At 40.1% G+C, this 20,866-nt stretch overlaps 1 protein-coding gene across 10 annotated transcripts in view; it reads left to right on the forward strand.

Moving 5' to 3' along the window:
* CABIN1 (calcineurin binding protein 1) overlaps positions 1-20,866 on the forward strand; it is a 124,561-nt gene that overhangs the window by 53,496 nt on the left and 50,199 nt on the right. For all 10 annotated transcript variants that reach the window (XR_005933134.1, XM_030024446.2, XM_041125736.1 and 7 more), the window contains one exon: positions 1,233-1,346. Coding sequence is in view for 9 of the 10 variants with exons in the window: in XM_030024446.2 (XP_029880306.1) it covers positions 1,233-1,346 (114 nt within the window). In the remaining variant the exon portion in view is untranslated. The remainder of the gene's footprint in view (positions 1-1,232; positions 1,347-20,866) is intronic.

The following is a 20,866-nucleotide window of genomic DNA, read 5'->3' on the forward strand; positions in this document are numbered from 1 at the left end:
ACTGGAATATACTTCTTGGATGGACATGATTTAATCATTTATGATTCACAGAAGCATATTTCCAGCCCACAGAACACAAATCAGAATTCAACATTCTCATTTGTCTCTATGAACCAAACATCTTCCTCTTTATCTGCTCTGTAGTGAAGTTGTCTCCAAAAAAGCCAGTCTAATGCAACTCAAATGCTACTTTCTAATACTGAAATAAAAATTGAAGTAAAACAAAACTTCCATCAGTGAAACCTTACAATTAATAATTGTCCCATCTGTTAGTAATGTTTTGCCTGGAGCCAACAGCTGTCCCTAGTTCTCAACTACACAAGAGATGTTCGTGCATTGAACTTAGAGGGGTGCTTTTATAAATTTTTGATTGTTGTTTATCATTTGGTCTCCTGCTGATACTTTCTTGTTAACTCATTGAGCGTTATTAACCAAATTTGATGACAGGCATGGAATTTTCCAGAGAGGTTAAGTGAAATTACACGGAGGGCAACGGCTGGGTAGAGGTAAAAGGCCTGAATGCACCACCCCACTAAAAGAAGGCTGCAGTTTAAGCCTAAAGGTGCCTCTTCTGCTAAGCCTGGGTGCTGGCAGCTATGCCTCACAGGTAGTTAGCTCTAGGGAAGAGCTGCAGGATGGCTTCCAGAGTGTGTGTGTGGGGGGAAACTGGAGGGACTGAGGGATAGGGGGGGGCTGGGGGAGGCAGTGGGGGGCCTTGTCTGTGGAGAAACGCTGCAGGATACCCAGGACAGCGAGTTCCAATGTTTGCTTAGAAACTTTATATTTTCATATATAAATTATTTTATATTGAGCATTAAAATTCAGCTTTTAACAAATTAATTAAGGTGTTTTAAATATACCTGTAGTTCAGGTTTCTGTAGGTGATAGGAGATGGAGGGTGGATCTCAGTGAAATGAAGACAGGTTAAAAAAAAAGATGAGAAGGCAAAACTAGATGATATGAAGCTGGATTCAGCAGCTGTAGGGGACTGACTAGTCTGCTGGGGTTGATCAGTCTGGATGCTTGCTCTGAGAAGCAAGCTGGCTTCTCTCTCCTGAGGGATGGCTTCTCCAAATCACATGCCTCTACAAATACTGTCAGAAGCAGCTACGTAGAAAATGAGAAATGACAATGCAGGTTAATAAGTAAAAGCAAGTGAGCACTTTGTAGTTCTACCTGTGGTGGCCTTTCTGTCCCCTGCCTGCAACTCACCTACCCCGTTTTGTCCACAGAACCTGCAGTGGGCCCGCGACGTGCTGCTGGGCAGCGGGGTCCCCTGGCAGCAGCTGAAGCACATGCCTGCACAGGGCCTATTCTGCGAGAGGAACAAGACAAATTTCTTCAACGTAAGTTTATCCAGCTGATAAACACACCCGTACTTTCTCAGCCATCATCTTAACACCTGTTTCTCATTTGAAAAGTTTGCAAAGGGACGGTACTGTGAAATTCAGCAAAGGCGCATTAAACAAGCCATGAATGGCTAAAGGAAAGGCAGAATTGTATTACAGAGATATTTACTGGGATTTTCCTCTCTTGAAGGGAACCACTTTAGAAGGATTATTTTCGATGAGCTTGAAAACATGGGGAGAGAAGCCACCAACATTTCTTAGTTATGCATCATTTACCATATACTTGATGGTTCAGCCCTCTATAAAAATTCTAATTCTGTTCATCTTAATTATCCTCTTGTTTACTGTTTCTCAACTAGACTTGGCAATTCTCATGACAAAAAAATAGTGCTGATTGCTCTAAGAAATTTCCAGAGTTGGAAGGAGCTTTCTTGTATTCAGCTTTTGTAGTGTGGCTCAGCAGAAAGAGTATTTCCAAGTCCGACAGTGTAGTAGCAGCACTGTCGTATAGATTGTCCCTGTGTCTGTGATATCTTCTAGCCCACAGGGGTGTCTGTGCCTCTCAGTGACATGGGACACAGAATACTTCTGAGACTTACATGAGCATTTATCTATCAAATTCCCTGCTGTGATTACAACTTAAAACATTGCTGTTGTCTCCAGTATCTCTGGCTTTTCTGTGGTATGTTCTAGGGTTTTGTGCCTTCTGCTCTTTTGTGATAGGATTCTGTAGCTGGTTTGTGGCTTGCAATGTGTGGTGACAACCTGGAGATGTTCTGTTTGTCTTTCTGGACTGTGTAGCTGTTACATGGTTGCTTATGATGGCAGTGACAGAAGGTTATGTCTCTGCTTTCCCATCCAGTTCTTCTGTTTTAATATTTTAATTGTGAAATTTATTTCCATTTTGTATCTGTTAACATCTATCTTCATTTTTGCTGTATGTTGCGTTAATTAGCACTTCTGTGCAAACTTCTGTTAAGTATAAGGTAAGTGCTCTTCTCTGATTATAATCCCTCAGATGGGTTGAACAACTAAGGAATACTGACAATGGTGCAAAATTGTATCGTGGATCAGTTTGTAAAAAGAGCTTCTATGTCATTCCATCTTTCTGGATATAAGTTTTGATTAACAAATACTGTAAGCCTGATAGGGTATAGACCAAACAGTTGTGACCTGATGGATGACTATGTGGCTTTGTTCTGGTTATTTCCCTGCAATATCTGCCTGCTTTCCTTACAAGAATCCTGCAGTGTGATTAACACTTCAAGCTGGTGAATACTTTGGCTCAGATCCAGATAACGCAAGTATTCACATAGAAGTTAATGAAATTATTCAACATGCTTCAAGTGAAGTGCGAACTTTGCATGATCGAGGCTGACTTGTTCATCATTGCAGGGTTAAGTGTCAAGAGTATCCAATGTTTTCATGTATGAGGAAGATGAGCAGTAAGTAGGGAAGTGAGCGGTGTGTATAAGGGAGTGTTTCTACTTGAAAACGTGAATTACCACATTAAGAGAGATCAGTGGTTGACCTAAATCGTGTCTAGTTTTTGAATATTAACGTTAGATAATTTAATTTAAAGGTAGATTCCATTGTATCCCTAGGTGGATGTTTCCAGCATTATTTCAAAAAATAATCATTCCTTATTCTGCATATTGATCTTTTTATACTCTGAAGGATGAAAAGTGCTAGTATGGGTACTAGACAGCTGTATAATAATTCTATTTTGTAAATCAAGAAAAACTTAATTCCCATAATTTAATATTATTAATTTTCTTTAATAAGAAGTAAAATACACTTTGAAAGAAAAGAGAACCTTCCACAAAGGGTATATGCTAGCCCAGTGCAATATATTGGCAATACTGTTAGAAAAGAGAAAAGATGTGTGAAAATTACGTTCTCAGCTTGAATGTGGGTCTGCCAACAGATGAAGACAATGTTAGTCTAGAGTCTTCTATGGAGACTGCTGCTGCCAGGCTTGAGAAATGTCAGTTCGGGGACTCAACTCCAGTGTGTCTCAGCTATGGCAATAGTATAACTAGCACATAGAGTGCCTCAGACAGCAAAACAACGTGTTGAGGCTTTTGTGAATGGGTGCTAACGTCTTGATTTATTGCTGCATGCATGTAGGTTAGTCTTCCTGTTAACAGGTACAGTGTACGCTATGAGTTTAGCATGGTAAAATATTTTGGTGGTCTCATTTTCTACCCAGCTATATTTTCAAAATCCTCTTCAAGTAACACTCTGTGTGGAACATGTGGCAATAATCCAGTACAGATGACACAGACATAGCACAGTGAGAAAATCCAGATCCGAGAGAGAAAGAGCTACAAGTGCCCATGTAAAAAAGCTGTTAGTGTCATCTGACATTCCAGAATTGGACAAACCTCAATCTGTGAACAACTTGGAAAAAAAATCTCTCAACGCTGCGTTGACCTTGTCTGGGTTAAATCTCAACTAGTTTGTTCTCATGCAAAGCTCCTAGCCAGGCAGTGGGTAAGCAAATGTACTGCACCATCTGGGTCAGTGCTCAGAATACAGACTTGTGTGTCATCCATTGCATACAGATGGTGTTAGAGCCCACTGTCCCAGCTAGTGTCTTCATATACAGAGTCGGGTGATAAAACAGAAATTACAGAGCTCTACAAAAGTAAGTAGTTGCATCTAATCTTAGAAATTAAATGGCCAACCTTAAGATTTTCTAAGCTTATTAATGTCCTCCAGGGTTATTTTCAAGAGAAACACTTTGCCTGAAGTGTTTATTTGCTTCCATTAAATGCATTTGGTTTTATTTTTGAAAACTCTTTGGCCTTCATGATACAAAAGAGTTAAATGAATGTCTAAGTGGCTTTCTGTACATACTTTACTATTGAAATACCTTTTTCTTCTGGAGCAAGTGGCACTAGTGTTTTTAATCCCTTGTACAGAAGATTCAGGGTTGTTGAAATTATAGCTGACTCAGTTTTATAAGTACAAACAACAGTGTGCAACAGAGAAAGCTAGCAGCTCAAAGACAAGCAGGGACTGTGCCAGCCTGCTCCTCCCAGACATTTTATAAATCATGCATACTCCTAGTAGAATTATTTATGAAATGTTTATGATAGCACTGTATGAAAAGAAATAAACCTGGGTAAAGCTGTCTCCTGTTAAATTTTACTGCAGAACTGCTGGTCTGAATCTGTGTGTCATGGTCTGTTGTCTAATTTGTTAGCTGTCACTCAGCTGCAACCGAAATCTCTTTGAATTCATTTTTTACTGTCTTCAGAATGAGCAAAAAAGGCATGTTCACTTAGCCCTGATTTCTTCTCATTTGACATACTAGAATAATGTCAGGATGCATAGAACTTACCTTTTTTGGTTTTAAGAAAAAAAAAATGCTAACTGCATTATGGTACCTGTTTGTTTCCCAAACAGAAAAGAATGGCCCTGATTTTCTACGACCAGAGGTTTTTGCATGTTGACGGCCCTGCTAGCGATGGCAGTCATTGTATGAATGATTACTGCAGTTAGACTTACAGAAGTTTTAGCTGCGTTGCTATAAATGAATACCAAATCTTTTTTGTTTGGCCAGTTACACGTTTCTCTATAACTGCATGTACCGGTACACTCTAGCTTTTCTCCTCTATCTGTGTGTGTGTGTGTAAATATAGAGAGACTTTTTTTTTTTAAGAGGGCTCCAGGATGGTTTCTATAGTAACTAAATTAGAAATTAATTCACCAGGAGAAAAAAAATAATCACAAAAAATTGCTTTATATAGTAGGGAACTTTTTTTGTATATTCAGATTTCATGCCACTATTAATAAAACAAAGTTAAACTTTGTGCACAGATGATGGGTATTCATCAGTCTGTGGGTGGGTGGTGATTGTGGAAGAAGCGTTTTGATGGTTGAGCTCAGTGCACCAGTAACTTCTTCATATGGTTTAATATACAGTATTTGTATTTTCCTGGCACATCTTCTGTGGTAATAATAATAATAATAATCTGTTGTAACAAAGATCGTGATGTCCATCTTTGGTAACTGTTCCCCACATATGAAAGCTGTGCATGCAAACAATATACTATAATGCAGGCATTCATGTGCATGAAGTCTTGCTGCAAACTGTTAAGGATAATTGTTCTATTTTTAGCTCCAAAAGAAACACAGTATGTTTATTCTCTCCTGTATTCCTGAAGCTCTTCGTTCTGTGGTCTGAGTAATCAGGGTCAAATTAAGGTAGCAGCATCCACTGGGAGTCAGACGCTGAGAGAGCGCAGTGATTTCACTTTAATTAGCCATTGTTCATACCAGGTGTGACTGGGTGCTGGCAGGAGACTTCTGCTGTGCAGAACTGCAAGTTCTGGACACTGACTAGTTGAAGAATAAAGTCTAAGTTTAGTGCTGCAAGGTTCTAGAGGTAGTTCTTATTATAGCATGGTGATTACCAGTGGGTGCTTCCTCTGTTGCTCTCCCTGCGTAGCAGGTTCTTTCCCTAGTTGTGTTTCAGGTTGAGAGTTACGTCTCTCTGTCTTACCAGAGAAAAGTTGTTTCTGAAAAGGAGAGCAAGGTGCAAGGGCTGACTCTGTTTTGGGATTCTGTACAACCAGAGCCATACAGGTGAATTTGAGATGTAGGAAAGAAGGCTGTTCTGAAGTCCCTAATATAGGGGACTGTTGAGGGGAAAAAAGGCAACATGCCTCAGCTTTCCCAGAAGCTGGGCAGTTATATCAAGGAAGTTTGCCTCAATTGTTTTTATACCTTCCCTTAGACATACATTACTGGTCACTGTCAGAAATACGGTACTGAGTGAGTATATGGGATTTTCTTTTGATCTGATACAGCCACCTTTTGTTTCTCTCCCAGCTTCTGAAGTGTAACCTTAGCATTAATGATTCCCATGACTTGAATTAAAATTAAACATTTGTTAGAGATTTTAATGTCTCTAATAGAGAAAACTGGATATATATCATCGAAGGGAAGAAGGAAATCCATTAGGGTGGTCTGAACCTATCCTAGACATTTGTTCTGCCCAGTCTGAGGTTGCCACTAATGTTGACCTGAAGAACCCCCAAATACCACGCAGGGCCAAGGGCAGCTCTTCAAGGCTGATTGTGGCAACTTGACTGAAGCCTCAGGTTCAGTGTTTCCTACCATGTACTGGAAAACTGAAACTGGAGGCAACAGCAGACTAAAATCACCTTCCTAGAACTTTTACTGCTCTGCTTTCCTTCCTGTCCTTGGCTGGTGATAGATCTGAGTTACTCTCCTCCTGCTCATAGTTGGTGTGTGTCTTTTCAGTTGGCAAATGTGCTTACAGCTCCTAGACATCTGCTATATGGAACATGAGTCTTCTGAGAAAAATAGTGCCATTTGAATCAGGTTGGGGGAAAAGGAAAGAACTTGAAGAAACTTACTGTGTTTCCACGTGAGTTGAGATTTTGTCTCGGCATGGTGAGAGTTTGAGTTTAATAATGGCTCTAAGAGAATTAATGGTTGTGTTTTAGCTTGATCATGATTGGTTGCAACTTTCTGAAAAAATGTTGGACTTTTTAGTGCTTCTAACACTTTGTGTGAAAATGAGTATGAGAGGTTGCCAACTGAAGTTTAAAAAAAAAAAAAAAAAATCACAAGTGACATCCCAGAAATCACAAGGGTTTAGTTATTCAGTTTTGCCCTTCTTGCTTCTGAGTGTTTTAGATGCCATTTTTATGCAACCACAAGGGAACAGAAACCATAAAGGAATCATTTAAAGAAAAACCCAACAGATTTTTGATTCCAGCAACTAGATAACACTTGAAACAAGTTATTAGACTTAGTACCATTTAATAGGCAGTATATTATATATATATATATTAAAAAAGTGTTTGGTAGAGGTGACCTCCAGCATTAACACTGACCTTCTGTGTAGTTGCATAAAACGAAATAATAACGATACCATAACGACAACACATGTTAATAGTCTAATATTTTTATGCTTCTTTTTTTCTTTTTTGTGCTTATGGTAGGCAGATAGGGACATCTGGTTAGAGGATAGTTAAATCCCTACCTACTTTAAAAGATAGAATTGTCTTTAATCTTTTCAGGAGATGGACATATTGTAGGCATGAAATATGTGTGTTTTCACTGTGCAGGAAATAGGCCCTGAAAGAGTGAGCTTTCTGCTTTGTAAAAGTGCCGTTCAGTAAATGCAGATTCTTACTGCGAGCTTTCTACTGACTGTGAAGTATTTGGACGTTAAGTAAAAAATATCTCCCTGCTATGTATTTTCTTCTTGTGCTAGGAAGAGCAAGCTACTTTATGAAATGATTTGACAATTTAGAAACTAGGACTGTCAGCAGCATGCTGGTGTGCTGTTAGGAGGCACTATGCTGCAGGGAATCTTTGCTGCAGAGGTGCTTGTGTGAGCCGAGGCTCTATGGGTCATCCAGTACCTCTCCTTAAGAAGAGATAACGGAGGCCTTGCTGTACTGCATTGGAGATATGTTGGAGCTAACATGCTGCCTGCCTGGCCCGCTTCCTCAGTAATTTTAACTAGTATTTCATCGCTTTTCCTACGTTCCTGAATAATGTCATTACAAAGCTATTGTTCTTCATCTGTGTGAGGAAACCATTTCTGGTGTGGTGAAGACATACTTGTGTGGAAAGCTGCTGAGGAATAAATAAAAAACCCTCCAGGAGTCTCTTCTGAGCCAAATGATTGTATAATCCTATGCCTTGATTTGTAAGTAGAGTCAGCTGTATAAATGGCAGGTGTTTTATGGTTATAGTATAAGCTAAAGTTTAGAAGGTTGAAGAGTGAAACCAAATCAGTGTCTTCCCATCCTCTGTTCCTTGTTTTTCTTCCTTTTTGGTCTTTGTTACTTTTCTCCACTTCCCTCCACTATATCTTGTGTGGAGCAACACCATGTCACAGGTGTGGTGCTCCCAACACCCATCATTGAATATCCATTGAGCCACAGGATAGAGGAACTCGTACTGAAAAAATCATTGTCTCACCTGCTTGCAGATTCAGGAAGGCATATTTGCATTGATTAAATATAATTCATATATACAAGGCTATTTTTGCATCAAGTCTAGAAACTTTTTTTTTTAATGAATGCTTAAATTTTTGATAAGTTGGTTCATTAAAATGCATAATGAGGTGATAGCCTGGCCCTTCTCTCAAACTGTGACTGAAAGTCAATTTTAGAAAAGTGAATGTATGGAAGAGAATTAGTTTTCTCTGACTCCATTAAATTTACTCATCTTAATGTCTACGTTTGAAACAGGCAGACATTTTCTGTGGGGGAAAAAGGTAGCTTTTCGAGAATCTGCATATTTTAGTCAAGTAAGGATATTAATTTCCATTATTTTTCTTGTCTGGCATGGTAAGTGGCTTCCACTGGAGGAAGGGGAAGTGGGAAGAAATTGTGATATTAGTTGCCCCTACAATAAGAGTAAAAATTTCATTATTTCTTTTCTGACTTCACCCTTCATAGTTGTTCTTTTGCCAGTAGCAAGCCGTTTTCCTTCTTTGTCCCCCCCCCCCCTTTTTTTTTTCAATTGTAAAGTTAATGTAATTCTACTCATACATCTCCTGCCCAGATTTTCTAATGTTTTAATTGGAAGAATGCTTTTAGTAGGTACAAAGGCGTTTGTTCTCTCATTCTCTCTCACTTGCTCTCGTGTGTGCTCACTCTCTTACGCAACCTTAATACCAACTCTGAAAACAAAGGTAAGCAAGGAGTTAACTGTGCAAGTGAAACTTTCATAGTGATTGGATTAAGACCAGAAACCAAGCAAGCAATGAAGTCTTAAAGTTGCCTATAAAAAGCTAGATAACTTTTTCAACCTCTGCCCAACATGTTATTTACAGTTCTTCACTCCATCCTCTTGGAAAAACAGAACTCATCAGTGAAAAATGTCTGTCGTTCACAGAGTTTTCTGTCTCAATATATACACTCTGTTCTTTCTGGCTAACTTTGCAGGCTTCCAAGACCCAGCTAGTAAAGATGCCAATAAATCTAAATCCCTGGAGATACAAGCATGGGGTTTTGAACTGTCGTTTGTGCCAGTGGATATTAAACAGCTATTTTTTTCCATTCTGTTTCCCTAGGAAAAGTTTCTTCTTTTGTTGAGTAGATTAATTTCCAGATGAAGGTAAGCTAGGGAACAAATAACCATAAAATAAATGAAGATACAGCTTTGTAGAAGAGAGATTGTCATGGAGGTTGTAGTGTGTCATTGTCGTGGAGGTTGTAGTGTGTTACAGGACATAAGGCAGTTTTAAAGCTGGATCTTAAAAGTTTTAACAGTAACCATTTCACCCACTCTAAACAGTATTTGAAAGGCGCAGGGTTGCTGGAAGAGTGTCCTTTTAGAAATGTGTAATGAATAAATCCATAATTTGATTTTTCCATCTGCCAGCTGTGTATCACATATGGATGAGAGAGCTACCTTTAGATACCTAGTGGGGTTAGTTTTAAACCTAGGTTAGGTTCTTTCCTTTTAAAAAAATCTAAATAGGATTATTAAAAAACGAAATAGATTTTTAAATACAGTAAGAGAGCAGAGTTTTAAAGGTGATGGGCCATGAAAGGTCTTTAAAATACATGTATTTTAATATTATACGTCTGCTATGGGGTTATAAGACTAGTTTTTGCATTTTCTTATTATGAGTTATTTATCCTAGTTTTATTATAGAAATAAATGGCAAGAACAGTTATGTCAGTGTACACTGCTGCATAAACAAAACAAAACAAACAAAACCAGCAAAGAGGAAATTTCAAATCTTAGAAGAAGATCTAAAACATGAAATTGAATCTTTTTAATTAGCTGTCGTTAACATTTTCCTTTCCCTTACAAATTCCTATAGGCTCTGACTGAAAGCTTTGACAGAACTCCTTTTAGTATCAATGTGTAAAGTTCACACAAGTGTGTTGAACAGGCAAGTAGTATGTATGTGTCTGAAGTCATACCTTGTCTTTAAATACCCTCTCCTTTTGTTCTAAAACTGATAGCATTACTCTGAGGAACATAAATTTAATGGATATATAGCCAGAATCAAGACATACTCAGAGCAATTTTCTTCAACGCTTTTTTTCTTAGGTGAAACTACGTGTGATATAACCAAGATGAAGTATGTTTCTTCTTGGTGAGCTGTTTCTACCAGTTTTGTATGTCAAGAGGATTCTGTGACATTAATCAAGGCAGTTTCCTCTTCTATATATTTAATTTTGTAGATATTTCCAGGACTGCTTTTGAGGTAGATATCAGACTGTATCTGATCTTGCTCAGTACAGCACTTGTCTGTTCCGTATTCCAGGTATGACAGATTTTTTTGTTCCTGTATCTTGTCTGTGTAAAAATACCAATCTCACCCTGAAGGTTAAAGGAGCCAAATGGCAGTAAGTGAATATAAAACCAGCTACCATCAGACAAACGGCTCATACTACCTTTCTGAAACCCTGTGACAATTTCATTCTGCACCTGTGATGGTTTTAATTTACCTGGCATTATGGTGATTTATTATAACTTTCATCCTTATAGAAAGACAAAAATTAATAGTGAAATTATTTTATTAAAGCAGCATATTTCATGAGGAATATTTCTGGAATTACAGTTCTCAGCAGAAGGATCTAAGTATTTTTTGTGGATATACATTGCCTTAGTGTAAAAATGAAAACAGAATAATGTGGGATGAGAGCAGCATGATACAAGTCCATGTGTACATCTGTGCAAGTGGATAGCATTTAGAGATAAAAATTTTTAATTTAATGGCTACAGCAGGATATAATTGGCCAAATTAAAAAGGTTAAGATGGAGAAGATAAGATGGCAGATGATGATAGGTAAGAACGTATTTTGTTGTTGTGCAGTAGCTAGTGTATGATGAACGGTTTGCTAGCTGACTGCAATATCACTGCGTGGAGCTTAGATGAAGATACTGAAGCAGGAGTTCTCTGAGTAATAGTACTCCATCTTTGGCAAAATTCCTAAAGTTAGAGGAGTAAAAATGTTGAATATTGTATAGTGTATTATTGTTCCAGACTGTTTGGCTCCTGTGGAGGAGGTAGGATTTCCTGGCATAATATGAACACTTTTGGAGTTTGCGTGATAGCTACTATGTGAAACAGCAAGGGTTGACCACTTAAACAAGGTGACTTTCTCAGTCTCCTGAAAGGAATTAAAACAAAATATGTTTGAGTGGGTGAGCAAAAGTAATGAAGTTCATAGTGGTCAGTATTTTAGCTTGCTCCTCTGAACACTCAAATGTATTACTGTGATCCCAGAAGGGAAGTTCCTATAAGAGCTTGAGTGAAAGATGGCTTATTTTGCAGGAGCTTTATGACCTTTGTTCATTTCAGTTGCCTACACTTTGTCTCCACCAGTTTGCTTACTCGCCTCCTGTCAATAAACAATTTCACAAGTTTGGCTTTTATGAAGTTGTTTAATTTTTCTGTAGGGTGGAGGAAGCAAAATCAGAAAAAAACACAAACCTTTCACTTGAAGCACTTCCTAACAGTTACTCAGAATGAATTATGAATTTTGCTGGCTATTTGGTTTGCTGACACAGAATAAAAATCAGAATTGAAAACTCCTACCAGGTCATTTTCTATTTAAATCTTTATCTCTTCAGCTGCTCCCTGTGTGTATATTCAAAGTATGTCAGCACTTATACTATGATCTCCTGCTTAGTAGACTGGAACTACTGTGAGTCATTAATATAATGGCGTTTTCTTAAGTATTCAGATGTTTGAGATAATTTAATGAGGTTGGTGAAACAGCTAAAATGATTTCTGTTTACACATGCCTAGGTTGTTCCTCCTGACAGACTGCACTAAGGGTTTAAGAGTATGTGTTGGGGTTTGTTGCTTGTTTTTTCTTAATGCTATAACTATCAATTACAATATTTTAGGGTCACTGAGCTCCTCTTATTCCAGTGATACTGACTGTGAAGTGACTCAAGTATTTCCAGTGGGAAAAATTTGGACAAACCTGAAGAGAGGACAGGTTTTTATGTCTATGTAGCTCATCCATGGAGAAGTGTGTAGCCATCCCTAACTCTGTGACACTTCAACACTGTCTTTTATTATGACTGATCTGCCTAATATAAGAGTACATCTGTTTATAATCTATGTACGTATCACAGCTAGTGGCAGATTAAGTATTAAAAAACTTCAACAGAATCATGAAGCAGATTTTAAAAAGAAATACAGATTTACAGGCCAATACAGTTGTATAATGAAGGTGGGACTTCTGATGTGAATGCAGTGCAATGATTTCAAAAGCATTTTCTTTGTAGCATAGGAGAAAATACTCATAACAGGAATGTAAGTGTTGAAGTAAAATGTACATTCCAATTACTTTGTAAGCTGAAATACTGACAGTGGGATGAACTTAATCTTTAAAAATGGTATTTGGTGACACATAAAGGTGATATTTTCATGCATGTAATGAAGTAGTTGTTTCAGCAGGCTCAAAAGAAAAAACATCTGACTTTCTTTGCCCTTAGTCTGACAGCTCTGTACTACAGGTCTTACTGAAAAGTACTTCCCAACAGGTTTTAGGTCAGGATATTTTCATTGTCATTTTCTTTCCAATAAACAAGAAAGCAAAGGTATTTTTCTGAATTAATTATACTAAAGTAAATGTTGCTTTTGGGACCAAAAAAAAACCCTTTCAGCATTTCAAGTAAAATGTGCAACTATGTATACAGACTGATGTTTTGAAAGTTAAGCTAATTCAAAACAAAGACTGAGATTTTGGAAGGTTAAGCTTTTACCAAATTTTTTTTTTAAGTTTTTTTTAAATATTTAAATTGCAACAGCAAATAAGCAATATTGCATATAGTTTGTAAATAAACACTAAGGTGTAAAAGTATTAGAAACTGATGAAAATTGAAATTAACAGTAGTCTTGTTTTTTGTATCAGAATTGATGAGAATGAAAAACTGAACAATTAGTGTTTGATTGGCACATTTGTTCCTTATTAGTTCTTCCTTTGCGTGAATCTTGAACTAAACACGTGGCATCTCCTCTGTATGTTTTATAATGAGATGTTCTTGCTGCTTTGCAAGAACAGCAAAGCAAGAAAAAATATTTGTGAATAATTTTTTTCACTTTAAGCAAATGAGAATTCACCAGTTAGTGCCATATACAGGAAGAGTCTTCAGGCTTTGCCCCCCGTAGTTCTTGTGGCCATTGTTGTATGAAGGGCTTTTTTTTGGGTTTTTTTTTTTTTCATCCTAACCTTGCAGCAGTAAGTCCCCCAAAACAATAGTATAGAAAGGAATGAAATTTTTCACCATTTCATAACTGGTCTTCAGTCCTTGCAGCACAATGGATCCATATATCTATCCGAGAAAGGAAATACAGTTTTCTCCATCGGGAGCGGGGAACACATAGGAAAATGCATCCTGAATGCTTTGTCATCAGTAAAACGGGTTCTGCAGGCAGTGAATTCTTGTCTTGCAGGGATTAAACAGAAGCAACAGTAAAAGGACTTTTTGAGTTTTACTCTGTATGCATGCACGTGTGTGTGTTTATGTGTATTTTAGGAGAAAGAACAGTTATAATGTTGAAGAACAAAGACTTTTTAAGGCCGGGTAAAAATGAAAGAACTATTATTTTAAAATATATTAGGCAATATAACTAACCTTAATAGGAGAGAAATGTTATCTTTAACAGTGGCTAACTGGCTAGAGGACTTAGTCCTACTCCGGTGACTGAATTCCAAAACTAAGATTTTGGTGAGAAGACAGTAGCATAATGAGATACTAATGCACTTTCTTCAAACATATTGTTAGTTTATTCAAATGTCTTGTAGAAGTGTGAAAGCTAAAAAGAATGAAATAATACTTTTGAGTCCAGTCACAGCTATTTCCAATCACAAAGAGAAGAGTGGAAATGAGCTTTAAGATGCATTTGCTGTACTTCACTGATGAGGGACTGCACAGTGTGTTCGAACTGGAGGGTCTAATGGGCCTTGATCAGGAAACATGTGTGGGTTCTCAGCGTTGCTAGGTTGTGTTACAGAATTTCAAGTGAAGAGATTTACAAAAACCAGTCTTGACTGCTTCAGAGATCATCAGTATCTGGATGAGAAATTTCGGAAAGTCAGTTCCCATGTTGAAATTTAGAAGTTTCAACTACTATGTCATAAAAGTTATGATTTCAGCTTGTGCCACCTGGCACCCAGGCACTTAGGAAGCAAAAAGATTTGAATTAGGGAAGAAAAGAGGAGACAGACAGACAGAGAGGTCTTAACTGCCTTACACGTTTCATGCCCAGAGAGTTCTCAGCCTATGATTTAGACAATCAGTCAATGTGACCCTGCTGAAAAAGTATGGGAGAAAAAGGGAGAATAATTTTAAGCAGAAGGGTGGGTTTCTTCTTTGTAGACTAGTAATCAGTGAATACTGCTGTCTTTCTGAGATCTTTGCTAGAAATCACAGACAGTATATTCTGGGCACAGCATTACTGTGACAATGTAGGCAGGTAAACCATTCACATGTAGGCCTATTTTCTGGGTTATTTTGTCACTGTCTTTTCAATATGTCACTTCTCTCCCTTCAAAATCTGACAAGTCTCTGCTTGCTATTTGTGAATAATTGAGCCAGAAAAAAAATTTCCTGCCTCTGTATGTTCTTAAATCGATAAGGTAAAGCAAAGCAAAGTGTCTTTCTTCCTGAAAACTTCCGTCTGAGAGCTGTCTCCAGCGGCAGACTGAAGCTGACAAAATGAAAGGCCCACCAGGAGATGAGTCTGAATCTGAAGTCTTTTAAGCATGTGGGCAGCAAGGTGAAGACAGCAAGATGATATACCACAGTTTTGTGTTCCAAATCTCCTTTCAGTTTCTCTTCTGCCTGTTGCTACCTTTTGACATATTCCTCTCCTATTTTTCCATTTGCATTTATTATTTCTTCTTCTGTTTGCCCCTTTAAGAACAGCAGTTTAAACGTAGAGTGTGGACAAATAATTAGGTATTATTTTGCATTTGTCTATAGACAAAGACAATATATGGTCCATATGAAATCCCCAAAATAATAGCTTTATCCATAGAAATTCCTGATCTTAAGAGTAGGTTTGTCAGGTATAAAATAATATCAAATGGGTTAAAATATTCTTTTACAATCAAAGTTGTGGTTTTCAAGCAAAACAGTAATTGTCAGAAGGGATTGAATCGCCCTTACTCATTAAATATTGGAAAGAGACAGGTTTTGAAAAGGTACAAGTGCTCTGAAGGTCCAGATTTGACACTTGCTGGTTTATGTTCCGCTTTGAAATTCAAAGAGAATAAAATTACCTCTTAATAAACAAGAAATATAAACCTGCGTATAAACAGGATAGCATCTTTGGATAACAAAATTGGTGAATCTATTTTTCTCCCCTCCCTTCTCTTCACTCTCCTTAACCTCTGTCTTTCTGTTACCTACTGACCACTGTGTGGGTTTAACTTTAGTGCAGGTGTGTTGTTGGTTTTGGTGGTAGCAGCCAATTCTGCTGCTCAGCATTAGTGGTCTTCTTACAGTAGTTCCAACAGTGACGGACAAGAGAATTTTGCCTGGAAAATACTTACATAAGACCACAAAATTTGCTACTCCGGATTAGACTGGGTTTTCTAGGCAAATATTCTGATCTGGTAGCTATTGTTATCTGACTGTTTGCAAGAAGATGAAAAATACCTAAGTTAAAGGAAGAAAATACTGTTGCTGAAGAAGAATACTTTCTAGTTCTTGCAGGACTTCCATTGCACTGGAAACTTGAGATTACTCTTATCTCTACAAGGGAAAAAAAAAGGCTATATATAAGTGAAAACAATGTCCTACTTCCTTGAAAACAAAAGATGAAATCGACTCTTCCTAAGTGGAAATAGAGTTCATGCTAGGATTTACAATGCATATCCTCTGAACTGAAGAAATAATTTGAAAGTGGAACAGAATTTCAAATATATTGACCTTAACAAACTCATATGCTGTGTCTGCAAGGAAAGCTAGCACCCTTATCTCGACAGTGCAGAGAGGTCTGGAATCTTTCTGAACATTTGTTATTTACCCCAGAACATTTCATCGAGAAATCCCAGTGTGCAAAAGTTAAAAATGCTTCAAAGTGTAAAATCACTCCCATCTGGCTCCAGGTATTGTGGCACTGGAGAGCGCGGGCTAGAGCTTACATCCCATAGGTGATTCTGGCTGAGATGTTCCTCAAAATTTCTCTGGTTGTTACTGATTTAAAGGTACAGAAGATTTAAAAAAATAAGGGTGGGGGAGCGCATTTGATGAAATGAGACTCTTAAAGAAGGAAACGTGGACTGAAATATAAACTTGCCACTTTTTAATGGTCTGGAATAGTGCTTTGCCCTCCTCCTTTCCCATCATAAAAAACTGAAAGAAGAGCATAGGATATGGTCTTTGAGGATTAACAGTTGCACCTAGGATAATTGTTCTTCTTTCTCAGAGTTGGTTTGCTCAACTGACAGTATTCATTATGAGTATTTATTTTTAAAAGGACAAATGTTAGGTCATCTTGTTGACTCTGGGCATGTTTCAAGTTCCCTGTAATTGCTCTATCAGTCTTTTTCCCATCCATCCTTCCTTGCCAAAATGCATAAAGTCACATTGTTTTGTTCCTGTATCACCTAAATTAAGCTGAAAAAGCAGTAGATGTTAGCTGTTTCTACAGCCCTCATTTGCACAGTTTCTCCACCTAATTAAAGAAGAAAATACTCTATCGTCTTTTACCCCCAATCAGCCAAAAGACTTGAATAGTGTCCCAAACACTGTGCTGTGTAAAAATAATGAAAGGGCCTTTGATATACGTAGTGTTATGTCTGAACCAAGAATGTGGGCGTAATGGTGCCAGCCATCTTCTGCAGCAGCCATTTCACCAGTGAGCCTGGAGCAGGCAGCAATGGGAGTAGGACAACCTAAGCCAGAGGTGTAGCTTAGAGGTGTGCTTGTGGGCGCGTGTGAATAACTCGAGGTTATTTCTGACACGAGCACTGAACACTTACTCCCTTTTTGGGAACACCAAGTAAATAGTTTTATCCACTTTTTGCCACAACCCTACTGCATTTAGGTGTCTCTCTAACTCCCTCCCATATCCAGAATGTGGAAGTCCCATGATACATTGCTGGTTCCCGCAAGTACAGGGGATGCCACGTACACTTCACTGAGCGTCTGTATTTTTTACCTTAGGTAACTAAATTGGAATTCTTTTCCTCAGTAGCACCATAAGTTATGAACACCTGCATGTGCAAAGAGCGCAAAATTCATTCTGCTTGTGATGGTTCAGACAACTGCATAATGTGTGCTGTAGGAGTCTGCAATGCAAACCTGGGAAATTTCATGGTGATTAATAAAAATGCTGATTGAGAGAGGGAAGAATTGGTAAGAAGCCTTTGGAATTGGACAGAATCGAAGATAATCTGTGGTGAAAAACATATCCTTTTAAACTCTAAGGAGACAAATTTGTTTCATTAATTTAAGTTGGTAATGGACCTTTACCAAATAATGTTTCTATACAAAAGCAAAAATGAATCAGACATGTAGTAAATGTTCCAATTAGTGATATTTTTAAGATTTGCTTGTTTATAAAGCATTTTGAAATCCAGTAAGTATTATCATAATTCTTGTTTACCTTCTATTATCATTTAAAGATGTCTGTGTTCTTGCTGCTTTTTATGGTACCGTGACTGTTCGCTGCAACAGCTAAGAGGTATTAATTAGAAAACAAAATCCTTACATTGCCATGCTTATGGCTTACAGGTGTTTAGTTGTGCAGAACTTTTATATGACATAATTTCCAATCTAGTGAACATCTAGTCCTTGGGCTATTACCTTTAAACACTTTACGATGTATTTAATTCCAGGTACAACCACCACTTAATTTGCATAAATAAATGACAATACATAGGCGGAAACTCCAGTGCAATAGAGGAGATAGGAGCTCTGCTGTTAACAGTGACTAAATGAGCAGCTGAAAAAGGGCAGGTCAAAAAGATGCCTGTTTGCATAAATATATAGAAAGAAAGTATTCATTTCAGTCCTGTATTTAAAACATAAATCCATGTTATGCAGTCAAAAGAGTAAAGGTTAATGGGTTTTTGAAGTGGTAGTGCCAAAGCTGCATTGTTAATCAGTATAGAATGGGTTATTGCCTTTGGTAGCAAGATGTAAGAGGCGATGAAGAAAGACATGGGTTATTTTAAAGAGCGGTAATGCCCATAGTGAAATCTTAGCTTTACAACAAAGAAGCGGACTCTTTAAATGGAGAGATAGACAAAGGCTATTGTTGTTTAATGTAATTTTATAAAAGATAAATAGGATAGCTAAATTATTCTTCAGCCTTTTTTTCAAGATGCTATTAAGCATAAATATGTGTGTGTGTATATATATATATGAAGTATGCAAATAAGTAGGAAGGGGCAAGCTATCCGGGGCTTTCAGTGTGAGAAGCCTAGAATTGATGTGTTAAGAGGAACACGAAGAAATTAAAAGATGGGTGAAAAGTGGCTAAAATCATGGGAAAGAAAGGTAATCTTAGCAACTGACTTCTGCAGAGCATATAGGTACTGTCACAGTTGTGGAGCAGGCTATTAAACCTGAGGTGTTAGTAAATAGGATGGATTCTGAGCACTTCAGAATAATCCTAGCAATCAGGAGGGGGGGAAAAAAAAAAAAGAAACAAAACAAACCCCTGCAATGCTTAGAAAGACAAGGAGGAAGTCAAAGCAATTGCCCCTCTTGCAAAAGTGAGAGAAAGGAACAAGTAAAGATAAAGTGTTTAAACTTCTGTGGTGAAGGTAATCAGGAGCAGAGCCTGGATGAGTGGCTGGGAAAAGAAGGTAAGTTCAGCTGTGCTAAGCTCAGATTGAGAAAGACCAATCAGACAGTTTTTGAGGCAGGATTAGATGGACTGAGATTGGCAGCGGACTGGTGTGTGTTTTGGGTCTCTCTTAATACGGCGTCGACCAAAATCATCGAAAGTAGGGAGAGGGAAGTACGGGGGGAAAGGACGAGGGCAGACCTTTGTTTCCCCCCTCAAACAGTTTGAGAAAGGGAGAAGGATGTCACGAAAGAGGTGGCAAAGGACTGGTGAAAGAAACGTGCCACCAGCCCCCTGGCACTGCAGAAGCTGGAGATCAGTTAACCCCCCCCAGGACTGGGGGGAAGGGACGATGTGACAGCATCTAAATACAATGAAATGGTGTAAGAGGGTTGTCCTGCCCCTGGGTGAAAGGTGTTTCGGTGACACGAAGGGGAGCCCGGAGCGTCGCGGGGGCGACCGCACAGCTGTGCTTGGTGCGTGCGTCGGAGGCCCCGCAGCCATGGCTGCAGCTGCCGCTGGCGGGGAAGCCGCCTGCGAGGAGGAGGCGGCCGGTGGCAGGAGGCCTCTGCCTCTCCCCTCCGCTCCCAGCACCCGGGCGGGCTCCGCCGGCTCAGCGCTGCGGGGAGGAGAGCGGGGACCCGGCCACGCCGGAGAAAAATAGGTCAGGAACGGGCCTCCGGTGGCGGCGAGGCGAAGGGCGATGGAGCGGCACCAGCGGGGTTAAACTGGGTCAGGGAATATTTTGGGAAGGTTCGGCGGACAGGTGGGAGCAGATAACTGGTTTTTATTAATGCTTGCAAACCGACGGGAGCAGCTGTTTACTCACTTGCCCTAAGTGGGATGGCTCGGAGCCAGGCTCGACAATAATCGGGAGCAACATCCTATGTCAAACAAGACCGTCCTCCGGCAGGAGTGCGAGCAAACAGCTCCAGCACTGCACGCCGCCCCCACTTGCAAAGAAGGAGGAGGGGGGGGGGTGTGGAAATTAAATAAATCGATAGCCGCGGCGGCAGGAAATCTAAGGTACGCGGTTTCCAGAGGCCGGGCGCGCTCCGGTGCGAGAGGAAGTGTGAGCCGAGCCGGGGCTCGGCCCGCGCGGTCAGGTGGGGGCGCGGGGGCGGCGCGGCGCGGGGGCCCGGGCGGGGGCGGGCGCGCTCGCTCCGGCTCCGCGGGCCGCCGGGGAACTCCGGCGGAGCGAGCCCGCCGCCTCGGTAATGGTGAGTGAGTGAGAGTGCGGGGCGGGGGGGGGGCCGCCCCGCGTGGGGCGGGTGCGGGAGGCTCGAGGGAAACTTCCACCCACCCCCCCGCCGCCGCTGCCGCCGCCCCGCGGGGAGGCCGGGGCCGGGGGGCCGGGAGGGGAAGGCGCCTCTCGCCCGGCGGAGAAAACGCGCCGGTGCTGCTGGCTGCAGGCAGGGAGCCGGGCTTGCGGGGTGATGCCTCCGGGGGGAGCCGGGCCCTCCCCGGCGGGAACAGATGAGGTGTTGTAGTGAAGTTTGCTTTCTCTCTGCCGGCAGAAGCACAAATGGCTTGCCGGCTTCCCCAAATCGCAGGGCGTTTCTCGGCGTGGCGTGCCCTTGCTCCCTGCCGTTCGGCTTGGCCGCGGGTGTTAAAGCCCTTCCCCGAGCAGCTGGTCGTTACCCGCGGCCGCCGCGGGGAATCCCTTCCCCGGGGCTGGGCTGGGCTGGGCGGGCGCCCGCAGGGTTCACCCACAGCGCCGAGCGGGCACCGA

This window comes from Aquila chrysaetos, chromosome 9, assembly GCF_900496995.4.
Source record: "Aquila chrysaetos chrysaetos chromosome 9, bAquChr1.4, whole genome shotgun sequence".
NCBI classification, from domain to species: Eukaryota; Metazoa; Chordata; class Aves; order Accipitriformes; family Accipitridae; genus Aquila; species Aquila chrysaetos.